At 53.3% G+C, this 22,906-nt stretch overlaps 1 protein-coding gene across 1 annotated transcript in view; it reads left to right on the top strand.

The window, feature by feature from the left end:
• The first annotated feature begins 1,712 nt into the window (after positions 1 to 1,712).
• The window catches only part of LOC137346280 (class I histocompatibility antigen, F10 alpha chain-like), a 33,171-nt gene continuing 11,977 nt past the window's right edge, over positions 1,713 to 22,906 (top strand). The window contains exons 1-4 of the mRNA XM_068009747.1: positions 1,713 to 1,938; positions 14,488 to 14,751; positions 16,769 to 17,044; positions 22,351 to 22,626. Of these exons, the coding sequence (XP_067865848.1) occupies positions 1,887 to 1,938; positions 14,488 to 14,751; positions 16,769 to 17,044; positions 22,351 to 22,626 (868 nt within the window). The 5' untranslated portion in view covers positions 1,713 to 1,886. The remainder of the gene's footprint in view (positions 1,939 to 14,487; positions 14,752 to 16,768; positions 17,045 to 22,350; positions 22,627 to 22,906) is intronic.

Raw genomic sequence — 22,906 nt, 5'->3', positions numbered from 1 at the left:
GCCCAGTGTGGGGGTTCATGGAGTGGGTCGGATACACAGAGCCCAGTGTGGGGGTTCATAGAGTGGGTTGATTACACAGAGCCCAGAGTGGGGATTCATGGAGTGGGTCGAGTACCCAGAGCCCAGTGTGGGTTTCATGGAGTGGGTTGAGTACACAGAGCCCAGTGTGGGGGTTCATGGAGTGGGTCGAGTACACAGAGCCCAGTGTGGGGATTCATGGAGTGGGTCGAGTACACAGAGCCCAGTGTGGGGATTCATGGAGTGGGTCGAGTACACAGAGCCCAGTGTGGGTTTCATGGAGTGGGTCGAGTACACAGAGCCCAGTGTGGGGATTCATGGAGTGGGTCGAGTACACAGAGCCCAGTGTGGGGATTCATGGAGTGGGTCGAGTACACAGAGCCCAGTGTGGGTTTCATGGAGTGGGTCGAGTACACAGAGCCCAGTGTGGGGATTCATGGAGTGGGTCGAGTACACAGAGCCCAGTGTGGGGATTCATGGAATGGGTCGAGTACACAGAGCCCAGTGTGGGTTTCATGGAGTGGGTCGAGTACACAGAGCCCAGTGTGGGTTTCATGGAGTGGGTCGAGTACACAGAGCCCAGTGTGGGGATTCATGGAGTGGGTCGAGTACACAGAGCCCAGTGTGGGGGTTCATGGAGTTGGTCTAGTACACAGAGCCCAGTGTGGGGATTCATGGAGTGGGTCGAGTACACAGAGCCCAGTGTGGGTTTCATGGAGTGGGTCGAGTACACAGAGCCCAGTGTGGGGATTCATGGAGTGGGTCGAGTACACAGAGCCCAGTGTGGGTTTCATGGAGTGGGTCGAGTACACAGAGCCCAGTGTGGGGATTCATGGAGTGGGTCGAGTACACAGAGCCCAGTGTGGGGGTTCATGGAGTGGGACGATTACACAGAGACCAGTGTGGGGGTTCATGGAGTGGGTCGAGTACACAGAGCCCAGTGTGGGGGTTCATAGAGTGGGTTGAGTACACAGAGCCCAGTGTGGGTTTCATGGAGTGGGTCGAATAAACAGAGATCAGTGTGGGGGTTCACATCAGGAAGAGCCGTGTGAGAAACACAACTCCACATCACACCTGATGGATCCAAAACTGTCCCATCCCCTCACTCTCCTCCTGTTAGTGTCACTCCCTCCCCTCACTCTCCTCCTGTTAGTGTCACTCCCTCCCCTCACTCTCCTCCTGTTAGTCTCACTCCCTCCCCTCTCTCTCTTCCTGTTAGTCTCACTCCCTCCCCTCACTTTTCTCCTGTTAGTGTCACTCCCTCCCCTCACTCTCCTCCTGTTAGTGTCACTCCCTCCCCTCACTCTCTTCCTGTAAGTGTCACTCTCTCCCCTCTCCTCCTGTTAGTGAGTTTCTCTGTGATGTCCCTTTGTGATAGTCCCTATATTAAAGGTGGTTTATAAATGTAACTTGTTGTGGTATAACTCCAGTCTGACCAGAGACAGTTTAACAGTTCCCAGTGGGAGTGGGACCAGTGTCAGTGTGTTTACTGTGAGCGGGGAGCCCAGGATCCCAGTGTCTCCTCTCTTTACACTGGAGCTGGTCTATGAGACCTGTTCAATCTCACTCAGAGTTTCTGTTTCACAGTCTGAATCGCAACCTGTCTGAGTCTCAGTTTCCTGGTAACTGGTGACAGGCAGCTGCTTATCCCTTTCATTGGGTTATTTTTCACAGACTAACCTATCATCTGCCTTTAGTTCTGCAGTTATATTTCAGGAAATGATCAAAGTTTAAGTTCGACTGTAAATAAGGTCTAGGTCGGTTTGTTGTTTTACCTGTTTTTCCAGTTAATAAGCAGTAATTGTGTCCCCCCCCCCGGAGTGTTTTATTCCCAGTGACTGATGGAATAGGGACAGTGGATTCCCAGAATGTTGCTGATCCTTTTCTCCATCTCCCTGTGTTTTTCCTGGGTCTGTCCCGGTAAGTACAGAATTCAGTTTTCCATTCTCACTCTCTCTCTGTCTCTCGATGGGGTTAATGTTAAACTTTGGGTGAGGGTTTGAAATGGGTGATGTTTGATCAGCCTCCTGTTCTACACCCAGTCTGATATTTTACACCATTGAAGACAGTACAGTGTGGAAGACTCTGATAGGATTTGTCTCCAGGTCTCCTGACAGAAGGATGTACAAACACTGAGATCAGAGAAGCTTGGAGCAAATGGAAAATGTTTCAAATGGGCAATTCTAATTTTAACATCGATTGGGAGAAGCTAAAGATCTGAGGCTGTGAAGGCTGCAAATTTCTGGAGTGTTTGCTGGGCAGATTTCAATTTTTTTTTAAAGCAACAAGGGAACAAGCCATACTAGTTTGAGTTATGCGGAAATGAGGCCGAATTAATTTAAACCATGACAGTCAGGGAACGGCTTGCAAACAGTGAACATCAAATGATACTGCTTAACTTTGTTTGAGAAGGAGAAAGATCACACAAACCAAGAATTTAAACTTAAGCAAGGTTGACTTCGAGTGAATAAAACTTAAGCTGAAGACATTAAACTGGGTTGAGCTGTTTTTAGATAGACGGACAGAAAAATAGAGGGAGATATTCAACAAAGTATTTAGTACAATTCAAGACCAAAACTTACACGTAAAGATTAAAAATTCCACTTGTACAGTCACGCAACCAAAGTCCACATGTGAGATAAGACACAGTATAAAGTCCAAGTGCTCAAATACAAAGACAAGTGATAACATGGAAGACTATGAGAAATATAGAAAGTAACACAGGAACATAATGATTATACTGAGAGTTGTAATACGGGGATACGGGGAAAAAAGTTCAGGTAATTAATATAAAGGCAATTGGTAAAAGTTTCTCGAAATATATTAAGAGTAAGTGAGTGGCTCAGGGAATTGTGAGCCATTAAAGACAGACACAGGCAGTATTGTAAGAGATAACATGACAGAGTTATTAAATATGTCCTTTGTATTCATTGTCACATAGAGGAAGAGGATAACATACCAGCGATAGTAGGAAAATTAAAAATAAACGTGCTGGGAAAGGAAGTGGACCAAGTGGCCTCAGTGTCTGTGGGGGGACAATCGTATCATAAGGTTTAGACACCTAATACAGAAAAGCAAGGAAGGATGTAAGGTAGAACAGCTTAATTGGAAGCAGACTTATTCAAGAAAAGGTGTAAGGACAGTCCTAGCAACTACAGGCCAGTTAGTTTAATATCTGCTGTGGGTAAGATTTTAGAAACAATAATCAGAGAAAATATCAACAGGCACTTGGAGAGGTTTGAGTTAATTAAAGATAGCCAGCATGGATTTATATAAGGCAGATGATGCTTGACTAATTGATAACATCAACACTGCAGTGCTCCCTCAGTACTGACCCTCTGACAGTACAGTTCTCCCTCAGTACTGACCCTCTGACAGTACAGTGCTCCCTCAGTACTGACCCTCTGACAGTACAGTTCTCCCTCAGTACTGACCCTCTGACAGTACAGTTCTCCCTCAGTACTGACCCTCTGGCAGTACAGTGCTCCCTCAGTACTGACCCTCTGACAGTACAGTGCTCCCTCAGTACTGATCCTCTGACAGTACAGTTCTCCCTCAGTACTGATCCTCTGGCAGTACAGTTCTCCCTCAGTACTGACCCTCTGACAGTACAGTGCTCCCTCAGTACTGACCCTCTGACAGTACAGTGCTCCCTCAGTACTGATCCTCTGACAGTACAGTTCTCCCTCAGTACTGATCCTCTGGCAGTACAGTTCTCCCTCAGTACTGACCCTCTGACAGTACAGTGCTCCCTCAGTACTGATCCTCTGACAGTACAGTTCTCCCTCAGTACTGACCCTCTGACAGTACAGTTCTCCCTCAGTACTGATCCTCTGACAGTGCAGTTCTCCGTCAGTACTGATCCTCTGGCAGTACAGTTCTCCCTCAGTACTGACCCTCTGACAGTACAGTTCTCCCTCAGTACTGATCCTCTGGCAGTACAGTGCTCCCTCAGTACTGACCCACTGCCAGTACAGTTCTCCCTCAGTACTGACCCTCTGACAGTACAGTGCTCCCTCAGTACTGATCCTCTGACAGTACAGTTCTCCCTCAGTACTGATCCTCTGGCAGTACAGTTCTCCCTCAGTACTGACCCTCTGACAGTACAGTGCTCCCTCAGTACTGATCCTCTGACAGTACAGTGCTCCCTCAGTACTGATCCTCTGACAGTACAGTTCTCCCTCAGTACTGATCCTCTGACAGTGCAGTTCTCCGTCAGTACTGATCCTCTGGCAGTACAGCACTCCCTCAGTACTGACCCTCTGACAGTACAGTTCTCCCTCAGTACTGATCCTCTGACAGTACTGTTCTCCCTCAGTACTGATCCTCTGACACTGCAGTTCTCCTTCAGTACTGACCCTCTGACAGTACAGTTCTCCCTCAGTACTGACCCTCTGACACTGCAGTTCTCTCTCAATACTGACCCTCTGACAGTACAGTTCTCCTTCAGTACTGACCCTCTGACAGTACAGTGCTCCCTCAGTACTGATCCTCTGACAGTACTGTTCTCCCTCAGTACTGATCCTCTGACACTGCAGTTCTCTCTCAATACTGACCCTCTAACAGTACAGTTCTCCCTCAGTACTGACCTTCTAACACTGCAGTTCTCCCTCAGTACCAACCCTCCAACTGTGCAGCACTCCCTCAATACTGACCCTCCGACAGTACAGCACTCCCTCAGTACTGACCCTCTGACAGTACAGTTCTCCCTCAGTACTGACCCTCTGACAGTGCAGCACCCCCTCAGTACTGACCCTCCAACACTGCAGTGCTCCCTCAGTACTGACCCTCTGACACTACAGTGCTCCCTCAGTACTGACCCGCTGACACTGCAGTGCTCCCTCAGTACTGACCCTCTGACAGTGCAGCACTCCCTCAGTACCAACCCTCCAACACTGCAGTGCTCCCTCAGTACTGACCCTCTGACATTGCAGTTCTCCCTCAGTACAGACCCTCCAACACTGCAGTGCTCCCTCAGTACTGACCCTTCGACAGTGCAGTGCTCCCTCAGTACAGACCCTCCGACACTGCAGTGCTCCCTCAGTACTGACCCTCTGACAGTGCAGCACTCCCTCAGTACCAACCCTCCAACACTGCAGTGCCCCCTCAGTACAGACCCTCCGACACTGCAGTGCTCCCTCAGTACTGACCCTCTGACACTACAGTGCTCCCTCAGTACAGATCCTCCGACACTGCAGTGCTCCCTCAGTACAGATCCTCCGACACTACAGTGCTCCCTCAGTACAGACCCTCCGACACTGCAGTGCTCCCTCAGTAACCTTCTGTATTTAAGCCTTTGGAATTGGTCTTGAACCCAGAATCTTCTGGTTTCGAGGTGAGAGTCTGATTAACTGAGCCAATTGCTGGCAGTGACATTTAAATCTGAGGTAAGTGTCTCCAGGAATATGAAGCAAAGGGTTGTTAGTGACCTCCTCCTGTTCTTCTGTTCCTCGCACAGTGGGAAAGTGCCCTCTCTTCTCTGTAACTGTTGAAACTATTTTCTACTCCAGGATTGTTCTGAAATGCTGAAATAGCCTTCGGCTTTTCTTCTTCATAATCTTCTCCAAATCCTCACCCATGTCTGCCCCATCTTCACCTCCAACAACCTGCGAGGAGCTCAGGGATATTTTCGTCACAAAGATTGAGGCTAACCAGTCATCTCCTTCTGCTGCTTCACTCTCTTCCCGCAGCCCTCATCCTTCATTCATGCCTCTGTGTTACCTCTGGACCTGACTATTCCAACGCATTTTTGAATATACATTCATGGGATGTGGGCATCGCTGGCCAGGCCAACATTTATTGCCCATCCCTAATTGCCCTTGAGAAGGTGGTGGTGAGCTGCCTTCTTGAACTGCTGCAGTCCATGTGGTGTAGGTACACCCACAGTGCTGTTAGGAAGGGAGATCCAGGATTTTGACCCAGTGACAGTGGAGGAACGGCGATATAGTTCCAAGTCAGGATGGTGTGTGACTTGGAGGTGAACTTGCAAGTGGTGGAGTTCCCATGTATTTGCTACCCTTGTCCTTCTAGTTGGTAGAGATCCTGGGTTTGGAAGGTGCTGTCTAAGGAGCCTTGGAGCATTGCTGCAGTGCATCTTGTAGATGGTACACACTGCTGCTACTGTGCGTCGGTGGTGGAGGGAGTGAATGTTTGTAGATGGGGTGCCAATCAAGCAGGCTGCTTTGTCCTGGAAAGTGTTGAGCTTCTTGAGTGTTGTTGGAGCTGCACCCATCCAGGCAAGTGGAGAGTATTCCATCACATTCCTGACATGTGCCTTGTCGATGGTGGACAGGCTTTGGGGAGTCAGGAGGTGAGTTACTCACCACAGAATTCCCAGCCTCTGACCTTGTAGCTCTTGTAGCTCTTGTAGCCATGGTATTTATATGGCTACTCCAGTTCAGTTTCTGGCCAATGGTAGCCCCTAGGATGTTGATAGTGGGGGATTCAGCAATGGTAATGCCATTGAATGTCAATGGGAGATGGTTAGATTCTCTCTTGTTGGAGATGGTCATTGCCTGGCACTTGTGTTGAGCGAATGTTACTTGCCATTTATCAGCCCAAGCCTGGATATTGTCCAGGTCTTGCTGCATTTCTACACGGACTGCTTCAGTATCTGAGGAGTCACGAATGGTGCTGAACATTGTGCAATCATCAGTGAACATCCCCACTTCTGACCTTATGATTGAAGGAAGGTCATTGACGAAGCAGCTGAAGATGGTTGGGCCTAGGACACTACACTGAGGACCTCCTGCAGTGATGTCCTGGAGCTCAGATTATTGACCTCCAACAACCACAACCATCTTCCTTTGCGCTAGGTATGACTCCAACCAGCGGAGAGTTTTCCCCTGATTCCCATTGACTGCAGTTTTGCTAGGGCTCCCTGCACCCATGGCAAGCCCATCATGGCAAGCCCATCATGGCGGGGCCCTCTCAAACCAATGCGGCTGTAGCCTCTGTGGCTGCCCATGTGATCCCATCACCCTTTAAATTAAATTACGTATAGCCATGGTGGTAAAGAGCTATCCCCACCCCAATATGACTATAGAGGCTTGTGTAAAGGCAATGGCCGAGGTTGTCAGCCCCTTGGCCATTGTGGCAGCCTCAAAGATGTACGGGAAGGCGAGCGGGCGGTATCCTTGGCCCTGAGTAAGGGGCTCACTGTGGAGGGGACCTTCCTGCTGGTGGAGCCTCTGGGGGCCACCGCACAGCTGATAATGCTATCAAATTCCCGCCATTCATTCCCAGTGAGCTCCTTCTCCCCCACCTGCACCATCTGTGGCAGGTGAGGTCAGGGCTCACTCCAGTCCCACTCGGTCTTCGGGAAAACAGCCTCTGGCATGTCTACTCCTTCCGGCACCAGCTATTTATGCAGCTGGCGCGGAAAGAGGTCTTGGAGGCCACTTCAGTGTGGAGTTCCAGGGGATGGCCTACCGTCTTCTGGACCTCGGATGGGAAGTGGTGCCATGTCTGCAAGAGGGTGGGGCATGTTCGCAAGAACTGCCCCAACCTCCCGGCCGCCAACTCCACCTCGGCAGCCCAGGGTGGTGCCACTGCACTTCCTCCCACTCCCCCTGCACCTTCAACACATACAGCTCAGTGGGTTCCGGAGGCTGTGGTTTTCATGGCCACCGACGGGGAGTGGGGTGCCCATCCCTGTGGAAGGAAGATGCGGAGGAAAAATAAACCCCAAGAGGCGGTTCCCCGAGACACCATGGCACAACCCGAGCTTGAGCTCAGCCCAAGTCCCAGTCCCGGGGAACCCACCTCAGGCCCAGGATAACTGAAAAAAAGGAGGGTGCCGAGGTGGAGGCCTCTGATAACATGGAGGTTTCTGAACCTCCGCGCCCAAGTGGGAAAAAGAGGAGAAGGCACCCCTCCACGGAGGCAACACAGGGCCCATCTGTTGGAGGGGAGCTCTCTCCTGGTTCGGGTCCCCAGGTTCTCCCTGCCGCCACCACCATCAAGACTGTAAAGCCTGGGCAGGAGCTCCCTAGCCCTTAGGATGGAGGAGAGGAGGAGGGGGAGGCCCCTGTACATGCAGCCCCTCCTGAAGGAGCAAGTGGAGCCCTGATTGTGGTGGGGGAGCCTGGGGATGTTCCTGGAGAAGCCTCCCATTCTGCCACTGGGTCTGGTACCCTGAGTGGAAGGGAGGGCAAGACCCCAAAGGGTCGGCCCTCCCAGCCAAAATCCACCCCTGACCAGGGTGTACCCAACCCAGTTATAGTTGAAAATGTTGCCCCATCTGCTGGGCCTGTGGACGCTGGTGGGGAGGGAGATGGCCTCCTTTCCACCTCCGGTCTTGGCTCCGGCTGGATTTCCGGAGTCTCCCCTGGACTGCTCATTGGCCTGGGTACAGAGGTGGAGGGCGTCCTGAACTGCTGGTGCCCATAGGCTCCATTTTCACAGTAGAACCCAGAGAGGACTCCTCCGCCATCGATCCTGGGGTGGGATCGTGACGGGGCCAGGACCAGCTGGCGCGAACGGGATGTCCGCCCCACACCGTGTGGTGGGTGTGTCAGCCGCTGGCAGTGACAACCCGGAGGAGGATGGGGACTCGATGTGGGGCACAGAGGACGATCTTGATTCCATCGCCAGTGAGGCGGTGGAGTCCCTCGTGCCTCCCACCAAGTCTCCTCTCATCTCCACGGTGGAACTCCGGGATTTCCTCACGGCATGCAGGGATTGCCTCAATAAAGTTCAGCTGGCCCTTGGCCATTGGTCGAATCTGGCGCTGATTATCCGGTCCATCCGTACCGCCCTCAAGAAAGCGGGGAAGGGCATGGGCGTGAAACTGGTTGAGAGGTGCCGATTTAATGCGTTCCTCAATGGGTTGCTGTGGGAATGGAAGGCCAGGTGCACTTCCGCTCCCTCCTCACAGTGACGTTTTGGTGACGGTTTTTAAGTACCTTTGACATGAAGATAACTATAGCCAGCCTCAACATCAACGGCAGCAGGGCGTCTCACCGCAGATTTCACAATCTCTGTCCTTAGGGAAGGGAGATATGCGGTGAGCTTTCTGCAGGAAACCTACACCGTTCTGGGAGATGAAGTCACCTGGCTCCTGGAGTGACATGAGTCACCTCACCTCTATTTCTGGAGGGGTGGCTATCTTGTTGGAGTCTACATGAGTCACCTCACTCTGTTTCTGGAGGGGTGGCTATCTTGTTGGCCCCGACCTTTCAGCCGAAGATCTTGGGGGTCAAGGAGCTCATGCCGGGCTGCTTGCTCCACCTCGCCGTTCGCCTGGGTAGCGTGCCACTCTACTTTGTGAACGTGTACATGCCCAGGCCCGGTGCATTGCGAGCGCACTTCTTTGAAGAAGTGTCCGCTCTCTTGAGCTCTATCAATAGTGGCGAGTGCATCATCCTCGGGCGGGATTTTAACTGAAAACTCGAGGTGGGGGATCGCTGCGGTTCCCAGCGTGGCCAAGCGTCGGTGGAAAAGTTGAGGGAACTGATCAGCTCCCTTTGCTTGGTGGACATCTGGCGGAATCTCCATCCCGACTCCAGCGCCTTCACATGGAGGTCTGGAGGAGGAGGGTCCCGAATCGACTGCCTCTACATTTTGCAGACGTACATCTCCCACATCTCGGCGGCCTCCATGTGGCTGGTGCCTTGCTTGGACCACCACCTGGTGTGGGAAGAGTTCACTCTGCTCAGCACACAGGTACTGGCACGTTAACAACCGGCTGCTGGAGGACGAGCGATTGCGGGACTCATTCGTCAATTCTGGGCCGACTGGAGAAGGAAGCAGGGGGATTCCCCTCTTTGAGGCTATGGTGGGATGTCGGCAAGACTCACACCCGTGTCTTCTGTCAGGAGTACGCGAAGGGGTCGACCAAGAGGCGAGAAGCCGAGATCAGACGCATAGAGAGGGAAGCGCTCGACTTGGAGTCCCGCCTCGGTCATGCCGTCGTGGACCCGGCCCTGTGATAGACATACAAAGAGAGGAAGGGCGAGCTGAGGGGCCTGCAGCTCATAGGGTCCCGAGGCGGGTACGTGAGGTCGCGGATCCATATCCTGGAAGATTCGGACTGCGCCTCGCCCTTCTTCTACTTGCTGTAAAAATGGTAGGGGTTCCGTAAGCAGCTCATTGAGCTGCTGGCCGACGACGGATCCTCCATCACAGATCCGTAGGGAATAGACCTCCTGGTCTGTACCTATCACAGTGCATTGTTCTCTCCGGATCCAATCAGCGCGCAGAGTTTTGTGGGAAGACCTGCCAATGGTCATCCCAGAGGCCACCGAAGGATTGGAGGCTCCGCTCACGTTGACGGAGCTGACCGGCGCCCTCTACCAGCTCTCGAGGGGCAAATCCCGAGGACTGGACTGGCTGACCATGGAGTTCCTCAGGGCGTTCTGGGACGTCCTGGGGGGACGATTACACGCAGGTCCTGGGGGAAAGCCTGACGACTGGGGAGATGCCCATCTCGTGGTGCAGGGCGGTCATCGTCCTGCAGCCGAAGAGGGACAATCTCCACTTGCTTAAAAACTGGCCTCCGGTCTCCCTCCTCAGTACGGGTTATAAGATCTTTGCCCTGTCGATGTCTACCTGCCTATTCTCCGTGCTGGCCCACATGATCCACCCCAACCAGTCCTACATGGTCCCGGGCCGGTCCATCCAGGACAACATCCACCTGGTCCGGGACCTGATCCATCTTTCCCAGAGGACTGGCCTGTCGGTCACCTTTCTCCCTCGATCAGGAGAAGGCATTTGACAGGGTGGATCAAGAATACCTTTTCGGGACTCTGCGTGCATTCGAACTTGGGCTGCATTTTGAGGACCGGGTCCGACTTATATACGCCGCCACAGAGCGTCTGGTCAAAGTTAACGGGTCCTTGACAGCGCCCCTTCGCTTTGGGAGAGGAGTGCGTCAGGGATGCCCCATATCCAGCCAATGTATACCATCTGCATGGAGCCGTCCCTGATGGGATTGGCTGTACGAGGCCCAGCCATACGGGTCGTCCTCTTGGCTTACGCCGATGACGTGCTCCACGCGGTCACAGATCCCGTTGACTTGCGGAGGATGCGCGACTGCCAGCAGACCTTTTCTGCCACGTCCTCCGCGAGGATCATTTGGGTGAAATGTTCCGGATTCCTGGTGGGTCAGTGGTGGGCTCCCTATCGGAGAAGCTAACACCTTTTGCGTGGAGAACCATGCACCTCCTTTATCTGGGAGTCCACCTTAGCCCCGCTGAGGAAGCCTGGCCGGCAAACTGGCAGGAGTTGGAGGCGCAAGTCACCGCTTGGCTGGGGTGCTGGACAGGACTGCTCCAAGTGCTTTCCTACAGGGGCCGAGGGCCGGTCGTAAACCAACTGGTGGCCTCAATGTAGTGGTACCGGTTGGTCACTTTGGCCCTGCCCTTTGCATGTCCCACCAAGATCCAGAAGAAACTCGTCGATTTCTTCTGGGGCAAGAGGAAACACTGGGTCTCTGCCACGGTCCTGAGTCTTCCGATCGAGGAGGGCGGCCAGTCACTGGTGTGCGTCCGCACCCAGGCTGCGACTCTCCATCTTCGGACCCCGCAGAGATACTTGTACGTCGAGCGTCCTCCCAGATGGTGTGCACTGATGACGTATTTTTTCCGCCAGGGCACTGCCTTCAAGACGACAGGCAGCTCCCGGCGGAGACCGTTAGCCGCGCCTCTCTGAGGGAGTTGCCTGTCTTTTACCGGGATCTATTCAGATTCTGGAACATGGTCGCCTCCAGTCAGGGCGCTCCCCCGCCGGCGGAGGAAAGCACCTCAGCTGTCCAGGGAGCTGGCTCTGGGGACAGACCGACAGGCGAAGGAGTAGCTGAAGTCCCCGGGACACCCCTCACTGCAGGTGACGAGGGGTATCGGGAGTATGGAACGCTCCCGGCCGAGCTGAACCCCGTTCAGCCGGAACTGCTCATCGGACCCAGGCCCCGAAACCCTCCTCAGGAGCCGGTCCCGCACAACCTGAGCCGCCTCTCGGAAATGCCCTCCGTGCCATTCTAAACAGCGCAGAGGGGTTTCCTGTACGGGCTGCTCCTGCACCTCTGCACTTCATCGCCCTTGTCAGCGAGCCAGACACGCCTTGACGGTCCACATTGCCATCTGGCGGCGAAGGGAAACCCCGGTGGAGGTCTCTGTACGCGGGAGTCTTCCCCGTTTACACTGGGGACCTGAGGTGGAGGGTGCTGCACAGGGCAGTCCCATGCAATAGACTTTTAAGCAGGTTCACGGACTCCCGGGCCACCTGTAATTTCTGTGGCCTGGACAAGTCTGAGTTCCATGTGTATATGGAGTGTGTGAGGTTGCAGCCCCTGTTTGAGTATTTGAAGGGCCTGCTCCTCAAGTTCTGGATGCATTTCAGCCCCACGCTCCTGATCTTTGGGCGCCCGGTCCGGAGGGGCGTGGGCCGGGAGGTGGATCTCCTAATCGGTCTGCTCCTGGGCCTGGCCAATGTGGCAATTCACAGGTGCAGGCTGCAGGCCATCGGAGGGTCCGTCCACCCTGATTACCTGCCCCTCTTTCACGGTTGTGTTCATGCCCAGGTGTCCCTGGAGAAGGAACATGTGGTGTTCGTCGGTACGCTTGAGGCCTTCCACAGCCGGTGGGCACCGCAGAGACTGGAGTGCATCATCGACACCGAGAATGACATTTTAATTTGAATTTTTGTTTTATTTATCTGTTTTCATAGTTATTTTATAAAATGTCTTAAAAAAAGGGTTCGATGCAGAGTAAAACGCCCTTTACACTGTCCCATCAAACATTCCCAGAACAGGTACAGCACAGAGTTAGATACAGAGTAAAGCTCTCCCTCTTTTCCCCCACTTCTCTTCCCTCCTCCCCCTATTTTCTCTCAACACACTTTCCCCCTCCCTCTTCCTCAATTCCCTCCTGTACCACCCTCCTCTCTCCCCACTCCCCTCTCCCAATCTTCCCTCCTCCTTCATTCCCTTGTCCACTCACCACTCCTTCTCTCTCCCCCTCTCTTCTCTACCTTTCTTTCCCCTCTTCCTCTTCCTTCTCCCTCCCTTCCCTCATCTTCCCTATGGCTCTATTCTGTACTCTGTTCTCCCATCCCCCTCCCCACCTACTTTTCTTCCGCCCCCCCCTCTCTTCCCTCATCCTCTTCCTCTCTTTCCTTTCCAACTCTCCCCTCCTTCTCACTTCCCTCCTCCACACTTCCTTACTCCAATTTTCCCTCCCCTCCCCCTTTCCTACCTTTCTCTCTTTACCCTCCCCCTTTGTTCCCTTCCCCTCAATTCCTCTGCACCTCTGCCCTTGCACTCTGTTCCCACCTCCTAGCGTCCCTACCCCATTTCCTCCTCTGCTTTCCTCTCCCCATCCCTTCCTCTACTTCACTCGTCCTCCCTCCCCTCACCCTATTTCCCTGCCCCCTCTCCTCTCCCCCCCCCAGTTCCCTCGCCCTCTCCCTCCTTCTGCCTTCCCACCCTGTCTCTCCCCTCACCCTCTAGCCCTACCCCTCTCATTTGTGTTTTATTTATCGTCATCAAACAAACTTTGACTTGATAATTTATCTGTTGCCCATTTCTATTTGCTGGGCAGGAGGAGGTGGAGAGAGGGGTGAGGCAGGTCCTTGATGTGTTGGCCCATTGTCAGTGTGAGACTGTGGGCAGGAGGTGGTGGAGAGAGGGGTGAGGCAGGTCCTTGATGTGTGGGCCCATTGTCAGTGTGAGACTGTGGGCAGGAGGTGGTGGAGAGAGGGGTGAGGCAGGTCCTTGATGTGTGGGCCCATTGTCAGTGTGAGACTGTGGGCAGGAGGTGGTGGAGAGAGGGGTGAGGCAGGTCCTTGATGTGTGGGCCCATTGTCAGTGTGAGACTGTGGGCAGGAGGTGGTGGAGAGAGGGGTGAGGCAGGTCCTTGATGTGTGGGCCCATTGTCAGTGTGAGACTCTGGCCAGGAGGAGGTGGAGAGAGAGGTGAGGCAGGTCCTTGATGTGTGGGCCCATTGTCAGTGTGAGACTCTGGGCAGGAGGAAGTGGAGAGAGGGGTGAGGCAGGTCCTTGATGTGTGGGCCCATTGTCAGTGTGAGACTCTGGCCAGGAGGAGGTGGAGAGAGGGGTGAGGCAGGTCCTTGATGTGTGGGCCCATTGTCAGTGTGAGACTCTGGCCAGGAGGAGGTGGAGAGAGGGGTGAGGCAGGTCCTTGATGTGTGGGCCCATTGTCAGTGTGAGACTCTGGCCAGGAGGAGGTGGAGAGAGGGGTGAGGCAGGTCCTCGATGTGTGGGCCCATTGTCAGTGTGAGACTCTGGCCAGGAGGAGGTGGAGAGAGGGGTGAGGCAGGTCCTTGATGTGTGGGCCCATTGTCAGTGTGAGACTCTGGCCAGGAGGAGGTGGAGAGAGGGGTGAGGCAGGTCCTTGATGTGTGGGCCCATTGTCAGTGTGAGACTCTGGCCAGGAGGAGGTGGAGAGAGGGGTGAGGCAGGTCCTTGATGTGTGGGCCCATTCTGACGGTGATTTATTTTTGTCTTTGACAGAGTCACATTACCTGAGGTATTACTATACCTCGATGCTTAACAGTGTGAACTTCCCCGAGTTCATTCACGTTGGTGTTCTGGACGGCGTACAGATAACCTACTATGACAGTGACAGCAAAAGAGATATCCCACGACAGCCTTGGATGAATAGAACGGAGGAGCCAGATTATTGGGACAAAGAGACATTGAGATTGCTCGACCGAGAGAAGCTGTCGCTCGCCAATGTACAAATAGCAACAAAGCGAACAAACAGCAACATGACAAGTAAGAGAGTACACTCGTGTTAGAGTGTGACCCAGGAACACAGGGATGTGTAATGGTGAACACACACTCGTGTTAGAGTGTGACACAGGAACGCAGGGGTGTGTAATTCTGAGGACACACACTCGTGTTAGAGTGTGATCCAGGTTCACAGGGGTGTGTAATTCTGAGGACACACACTCGTGTTAGAGTGTGACACAGGAACTCAGGGATGTGTAATGGTGAGCAAACACTCATGTTAGAGTGTGACACAGGAACACAGGGATGTGTAATTCTGAGGACACACACTCGTGTTAGAGTGTGACCCAGGTTCACAAGGGTGTGTAATGGTGAGCACACAGTCAGGTTAGAGTGTGACCCTGCATCACAAGGGTGTGTAATGGTGAGAACACACTCATGTTAGAGTGTCACCCAGGATCACAAGGGTGCGTAATTTTGAGGACACACACTCGTGTTAGAGTATGATCCAGGTTCACAGGGGTGTGTAATGGTGGACACACACTCATGTTAGAGTGTGACACAGGAACACAGGGGTGTGTGATTCTGAGGACACACACTCGTGTTAGAGTGTGACACAGGAACACAGGTGTGTGTAATGGTGAGCACACACTCATGTTAGAGTGTGACCCAGGTTCACAGGGGTGTGTAAGGATGAGGACACACACTCATGTTCGTGTGTGACACAGGAACACAGGGGTGTGTAATTCTTAGGACAAACACTCATGTTAGAGTGTGACACAGGAACACAGGGGTGTGTAATGGTGAGCACACAATTGTGTTAGAGTGTAACACAGGAACACAGGGGTGTGTAATGGTGAGCACACACTCGTGTTAGAGTGTGACCCAGATTTGCAGGGGTATGTAATGGTGAGCACACACTCGTGATAGAGTGTGACCCAGGTTCACACGGGTGTGTAATTCTGAGGACACACACTCGTGTTAAAGTGTGACCCAGGTTCACAGGGGTGTGTAATGATGAGCACACAATTGTGTTAGAGTGTAACACAGGAACACAGGGGTGTGTAATGGTGAGCACACACTCGTGTTAGAGTGTGACCCAGATTTGCAGGGGTATGTAATGGTGAGCACACACTCGTGATAGAGTGTGACCCAGGTTCACACGGGTGTGTAATTCTGAGGACACACACTCGTGTTAGAGTGTGACACAGGAACACAGGGATGTGTAATGGTGAGCACACACTCGTGTCAGAGTGTGACACAGGAACACAGGGGTGTGTAATGGTGAGCACACACTCGTGTTAGAGTGTGACCCACGTTCACAAGGGTGTGTAATGGTGAACACACACTCATGTTAGAGTGTCACCCAGGATCACAAGAGTGCGTAATTCTGAGGACACACACTCATGTTAGAGTGTGACCCAGGTTCACACGGATGTGTAATTCTGAGGACACACACTCGTGTTAGAGTGTGACCCAGGTTCGCAGGGGTGTGTAATTCTGAGGTCACACACTGGTGTTAGAGTGTGACACAGGAACACAGGGATGTGTAATGGTGAGCACACACTCGTGTCAGAGTGTGACACAGGAACACAGGGATGTGTAATGGTGAGCACACACTCATGTTAGAGTGTGACCCAAGTTCACAAGGGTGTGTAATGGTGAACACACACTCATGTTAGAGTGTCACCCAGGATCACAAGAGTGCGTAATTCTGAGGACACACACTCATGTTAGAGGTTTGCAGGGGTGTGTAATGGTGAACACACACTCGTGATAGAGTGTGACACAGGAACACAGGGGTGTGTAATGGTGAACACACACTGGTGATTGAGTGTGACACAGGAACACAGGGGTGTGTAATGGTGAACACACACTGGTGATTGAGTGTGACACAGGAACACAGGGGTGTGTAATGGTGAACACACACTCGTGTTAGAGTGTGACCCTGGTTTTGAGGTGTATTAGTGAGTTGTTCAGCAAGTGTTTGAGCTTTAACTCCATTTCTCTTCTTCAAGCATTGATGTTTTCGATGTTTTCTATCTTCTCTGCCTGTATTTAGAACTGAACTTCCTGCAATACACGTCGGGCTGCGAGCTGAGAGATGACGGCGCTGTAGGCGGAGTTCGTCAGTACGCCTTCAATGGGCGAGACCTGATCAGCTTCGACCTGGAGCACACGATGTGGGTTACCTCCTCACCTGCTGCCCTGGTCACCAAGCGCAAGTGGAACAACAACAAGGCTGATAACGAATACAAGAAGCAGTACACACAGCAAATCTGCATCAAATGGTTAAGGAAATACCTCATGTACAGCAACGGGGACCTAAATCGTAAAGGTCGGTCAGATACTAAACATCTTGTCGTATGACATCCATACAACCAATTGAAATCCCTCTCCCACACGATCACTCCCTTCAGAGACAGATCTCATCTTATCCAGCAATAGTGCAGTTTCCGACCACCGAGCGGAAGAGGGAATACAGCAGCACCGGGCACACGACAGAGGGGACTGAGTGCGGCTCAGGGCAAAGAAAATGGGACACAAGGCACAGGACAGAGACACAGAAAACAGCACAGGGCATAGGAGAGAGAACACAGAAAACAGCACAGGACAGAGGGCACAGAAAACAGCACAGGACACAGGACAGAGAACACAGAAAACAGCACAGGACAGAGGGCACAGAAAACAGCACAGGGCACAGGACAGAGAACACAGAAAACAGCACAGGACAGAGGGCACAGCAAACAGCGTAGGGCACAGGACAGAGGGGACTGAGTGCGGCTCAGGGCAAAGAAAATGGGACACAAGGCACAGGACAGAGACACAGAAAACAGCACAGGACAGAGGGCACAGAAAACAGCACAGGGCACAGGACAGAGAACACCGAAAACAGCACAGGACAGAGGGCACAGAAAACAGCGTAGGGCACAGGACAGAGAACACAGAAAACAGCACAGGGCATAGGAGAGAGAACACAGAAAACAGCACAGGACAGAGGGCACAGAAAACAGCACAGGGCACAGGACAGAGAACACAGAAAACAGCACAGGACAGAGGGCACAGAAAACAGCACAGGGCATAGGAGAGAGAACACAGAAAACAGCACAGGACAGAGGGCACAGAAAACAGCACAGGGCACAGGACAGAGAACACCGAAAACAGCACAGGACAGAGGGCACAGAAAACAGCGTAGGGCACAGGACAGAGAACACAGAAAACAGCACAGGACAGAGGGCACAGAAAACAGCCCAGGGCAAAGGACAGAGAACACAGAAAACAGCACAGGACAGAGGGCACAGAAAACAGCACAGGGCATAGGAGAGAGAACACAGAAAACAGCACAGGACAGAGGACACAGAAAACAGCACAGGGCACAGGACAGAGAACACAGAAAACAGCACAGGACAGAGGGCACAGAAAACAGCACAGGACAGAGGGCACAGAAAACAGCACAGGGCAAAGGACAGAGAACACAGAAAACAGCACAGGACAGAGGGCACAGAAAACAGCGTAGGGCACCGGACAGAGAACACAGAAAACAGCACAGGACAGAGGGCACAGAAAACAGCGTAGGGCACAGGACAGAGAACACAGAAAACAGCACAGGACAGAGGGCACAGAAAACAGCGTAGGGCACTGGACAGAGAACACAGAAAACAGCACAGGACAGAGGGCACAGAAAACAGCGTAGGGCACAGGACAGAGAACACAGAAAACAGCACAGGATAGAGGGCACAGAAAACAGCGTAGGGCACCGGACAGAGAACACAGAAAACAGCACAGGACAGAGGGCACAGAAAACAGCGTAGGGCACAGGACAGAGAACACAGAAAACAGCACAGGACAGAGGGCACAGAAAACAGCACAGGGCACGGGACAGAGAACACAGAAAACAGCACAGGACAGAGGGCACAGAAAACAGCGTAGGGCACAGGACAGAGAACACAGAAAACAACACAGGACAGAGGGCACAGAAAACAGCGTAGGGCACAGGACAGAGAACACAGAAAACAGCACAGGACAGAGGGCACAGAAAACAGCGTAGGGCACAGGACAGAGAACACAGAAAACAGCACAGGACAGAGGGCACAGAAAACAGCACAGGGCACAGGACAGAGAACACAGAAAACAGCACAGGACAGAGGGCACAGAAAACAGCGTAGGGCACAGGACAGAGAACACAGAAAACAGCACAGGACAGAGGGCACAGAAAACAGCGTAGGGCACCGGACAGAGAACACAGAAAACAGCACAGGACAGAGGGCACAGAAAACAGCGTAGGGCACAGGACAGAGAACACAGAAAACAGCACAGGACAGAGGGCACAGAAAACAGCGTAGGGCACTGGACAGAGAACACAGAAAACAGCACAGGACAGAGGGCACAGAAAACAGCGTAGGGCACAGGACAGAGAACACAGAAAACAGCACAGGACAGAGGGCACAGAAAACAGCGTAGGGCACCGGACAGAGAACACAGAAAACAGCACAGGACAGAGGGCACAGAAAACAGCGTAGGGCACAGGACAGAGAACACAGAAAACAGCACAGGACAGAGGGCACAGAAAACAGCACAGGGCACGGGACAGAGAACACAGAAAACAGCACAGGACAGAGGGCACAGAAAACAGCGTAGGGCACAGGACAGAGAACACAGAAAACAACACAGGACAGAGGGCACAGAAAACAGCGTAGGGCACAGGACAGAGAACACAGAAAACAGCACAGGACAGAGGGCACAGAAAACAGCGTAGGGCACAGGACAGAGAACACAGAAAACAGCACAGGACAGAGGGCACAGAAAACAGCACAGGGCACAGGACAGAGAACACAGAAAACAGCACAGGACAGAGGGCACAGAAAACAGCGTAGGGCACAGGACAGAGAACACAGGAAACAGCACAGGACAGAGGGCACAGAAAACAGCACGGCACAGGACAGAGAACACAGAAAACAGCACAGGACAGAGAACACAGAAAACAGCACAGGACAGAGGGCACAGAATAGGGCACAGGACAGAGAGCACAAAAAACAGCACAGGACAGAGGGCACAGAAAACAGCACAGGGCACAGGACAGAGAACACAGAAAACAGCACAGGACAGAGGGCACAGAAAAGGGCACAGGGCACAGGGCACAGGACAGAGAACACAGAAAACAGCACAGGACAGAGAACACAGAAAACAGCACAGGACAGAGGGCACAGAATAGGGCACAGGACAGAGAGCACAAAAAACAGCACAGGACAGAGGGCACAGAAAACAGCACAGGGCACAGGACAGAGAACACAGAAAACAGCACAGGACAGAGGGCACAGAAAACAGCACAGGGCACAGGACAGAGAACACAGAAAACAGCACAGGACAGAGAACACAGAAAACAGCACAGGACAGAGGGCACAGAAAACAGCACAGGGCACGGGACAGAGAATACAGAGCACCACACAGTGCACAAAAGAGACAGCATAGGCACAGGATGCAGCACAGAGTAAAAAGCAGAGTACAGAGCCTGGTGCAATGAAGAGGACTCATGGATCAGAACATGATGAGGCCACAGGACACAGAGCACTGGGGGTCTCTTAGCAATCACTGAAACCCAAAGGCGCTCTAATTCAAGGAGAGTGTCACAGCATCTCACTGTCTCCCCACTGACCCCCCCCCCCAACCTCAATGTCTCCGCAGTGACCCCCCTACCTCACTGTCTCCGCAGTGACCCTCCCACTTCACTGTCTCCCCAAAGAACCCCCCACATCAGTGTCTCCCCAATGACCCACCACCTCACTGTTTCCCCAGGGATCCCCAACTCACTGTCTCCCCAGTGACCCCCCCCCCACCTTGCTGACCCCCAATGACCCACCACCTCACTGTTTCCCCAGTGACCCCCCCCAACTCACTGTCTCCCCAGTGAACCCCCTCCTCTTGTCACTGTGTCCCCAGTGACTCCCCAACCTCACTGACTCCCCAGTGACCCCCCCCCCCAATGTCACTGTGTCCGCAGTGACCCCCACAACCTCAAGGTCTCCCCAGTGACCCCCCACATCACCGTCTCCCCAGTGACCCACCACCTCACTGTTTCCCCAGGGATCCCCACCTCACTGTCTCCCCAGTGATTCCACCTCACTGACTCCCCAGTGACCCCCCAATGTCACTGTGTCTCCAGTGACCCCCCCACCTCACTGTCTCCCCAGTGACCACCCCCAACCTCACTATCTCCGCAGTGACCCCCACACCTCACTGTCTCTGCAGTGACCACCCCACTTCACTGTCTCCCCAAAGAACCCCCCACATCAGTGTCTCCCCAGTGACCCACCACCTCACTGTTTCCCCAGTGACCCCCCCCAACTCACTGTCTCCCCAGTGAACCCCCACCTGTCTCCCCAGTGACCCCCCCATGTCACTGTGTCCCCAGTGACTCCCCCCAACCTCACTGTCTCCCCATTGACCCCCCCCACCTCACTGTCTCCGCAGTGACCCCCCACCTCACTGTCTCCCCGCTGACCCCCCCGCACTTCACTGTCTCCCCAAAGACCCCCCCCCCACATCACTGTCTCCCCAGTGACCCACCACCTCACTGTTTCCCCAGGGATCCCCCCCACCTCACTGTCTCCCCCAGTGATCCCACCTCACTGACTCCCCAGTGACCCCCCCACCTCACTGTCTCCGCAGTGAACCCCCACCTGTCTCCCCAGTGATCCCCCCCACCTCACTGTCTCCCCAGTGAGTCCCACAACTCACTGTCTCCCCAATGAACCCCCCACCTCACTGTCTCCCCAGTGACCCTCCACCTTACTGTCTCCCCAGTGACCCCCCACCTCACTGTCTCCCCAGTGACCCCCCCACCTCACAGTCTCCCCAGTGACCCACCACCTCACTGTTTCCCCAGGGATCCCTAACTCACTGTCTCCCCAGTGACCCCCCACCTCACTTTCCCCCCAGTGACCCACCACCTCACTGTCTCCCCAGTGACCCCCCCACCTCACTGTCCCCCCAGTGACCCACCACCTCACTGTTTCCCCAGTGACCCCCCACCTCACTGTCCCCCCAGTGACCCACCACCTCACTGTTTCCCCAGTGACCCCCCAACTCACTGTCTCCCCAGTGAACCCCCCCCCATGTCACTGTGTCTCCAGTGACCCCCCCCCCCCACCTCATTGTCTCCCCAATGAACCCCCCCCCACCTCACTCTCTGCCCAGTGACCCCCCACTCTTTCCCACTCCCTCTTTCTCTCAGTGCTGGCTCAGTCTTTGCTCTGATTCTTTTTCGACTGCTGTTGTGGCACTCACTCAGTGAGGAATCTGGTTTTATGGAAATCTCTCGGCTGTTCCGAGGCCTGCAGGATTCAAACAGGTAAACACAGCCGAGCCACTGCAAAGAGCAGCCAATGTAGAGGAGTGCAGTCAATGTTACCAATTCACCAAGAGTGCAGGGCAGTGTGAGGCTTTCACACAGACTGATCGCCAAGTCTGTCCTTATCGTTTCACAATCCAGTCATTTCCAATACTCCTCGTCATCTGCGACTAAACCAGCCGAAGAGAACCATTAAAATGTACATTTAAAGTGAACCTGTACCCATCTCTCCCTCTCCCTCTCTCCCACCCTCCCCCTCCCTCTTTATCTCTCTCTCTCTCTCTCTCTCTCCTCAGTTGCCCCAGATGTGATGGTCTATGGCAGGAAGACCTCCAATGGCCAGAATCTCAATCTCCATTGCCTGGTCACTGGCTTTTTCCCTGCATCCATCAACGTGACCTGGCTTATAGACGGTAAACCGCTCTCCAAACCCCAAAGCACAGGAATTCTACCCAACCATGATGGCACCTACCAAATAAGGATATCCTTGCAGACCAAACCCGGGGATAGTCGTCAGCACATCTGCCGCGTCGAACACAGCAGCTTGTCTGAAACACTGGATAGACCCTGGGGTATGGAATGGGAATTACTCAGGGTACGAAACGGGAATGAGCCGGGTTACGGAATGGGAGTGAGCCGGCTTACAATATGGGAATGAGCTGGGATATGGAATGGGAGTGGCCCAGGATACGGAATGGGAATAACCTGGGATAAAGAATGGGAATAACCCATGGTAAGGAATGAGAATAACGTGAGGTGCACTGTTGATAAAGGGGAGCCCGTTAATGTACTATATTTGGATTTGCAGAAGGGATTTGACAAGGTGCCACATAAAAGGTTATTGCACAAAGT

This window comes from Heterodontus francisci, chromosome 29 (genome assembly GCF_036365525.1).
Source record: "Heterodontus francisci isolate sHetFra1 chromosome 29, sHetFra1.hap1, whole genome shotgun sequence".
Lineage (NCBI taxonomy): Eukaryota > Metazoa > Chordata > Chondrichthyes > Heterodontiformes > Heterodontidae > Heterodontus > Heterodontus francisci.
The sequence above is the reverse complement of the archived record's forward strand: the minus strand, read 5'-3'. Positions and strand labels throughout refer to the sequence as shown.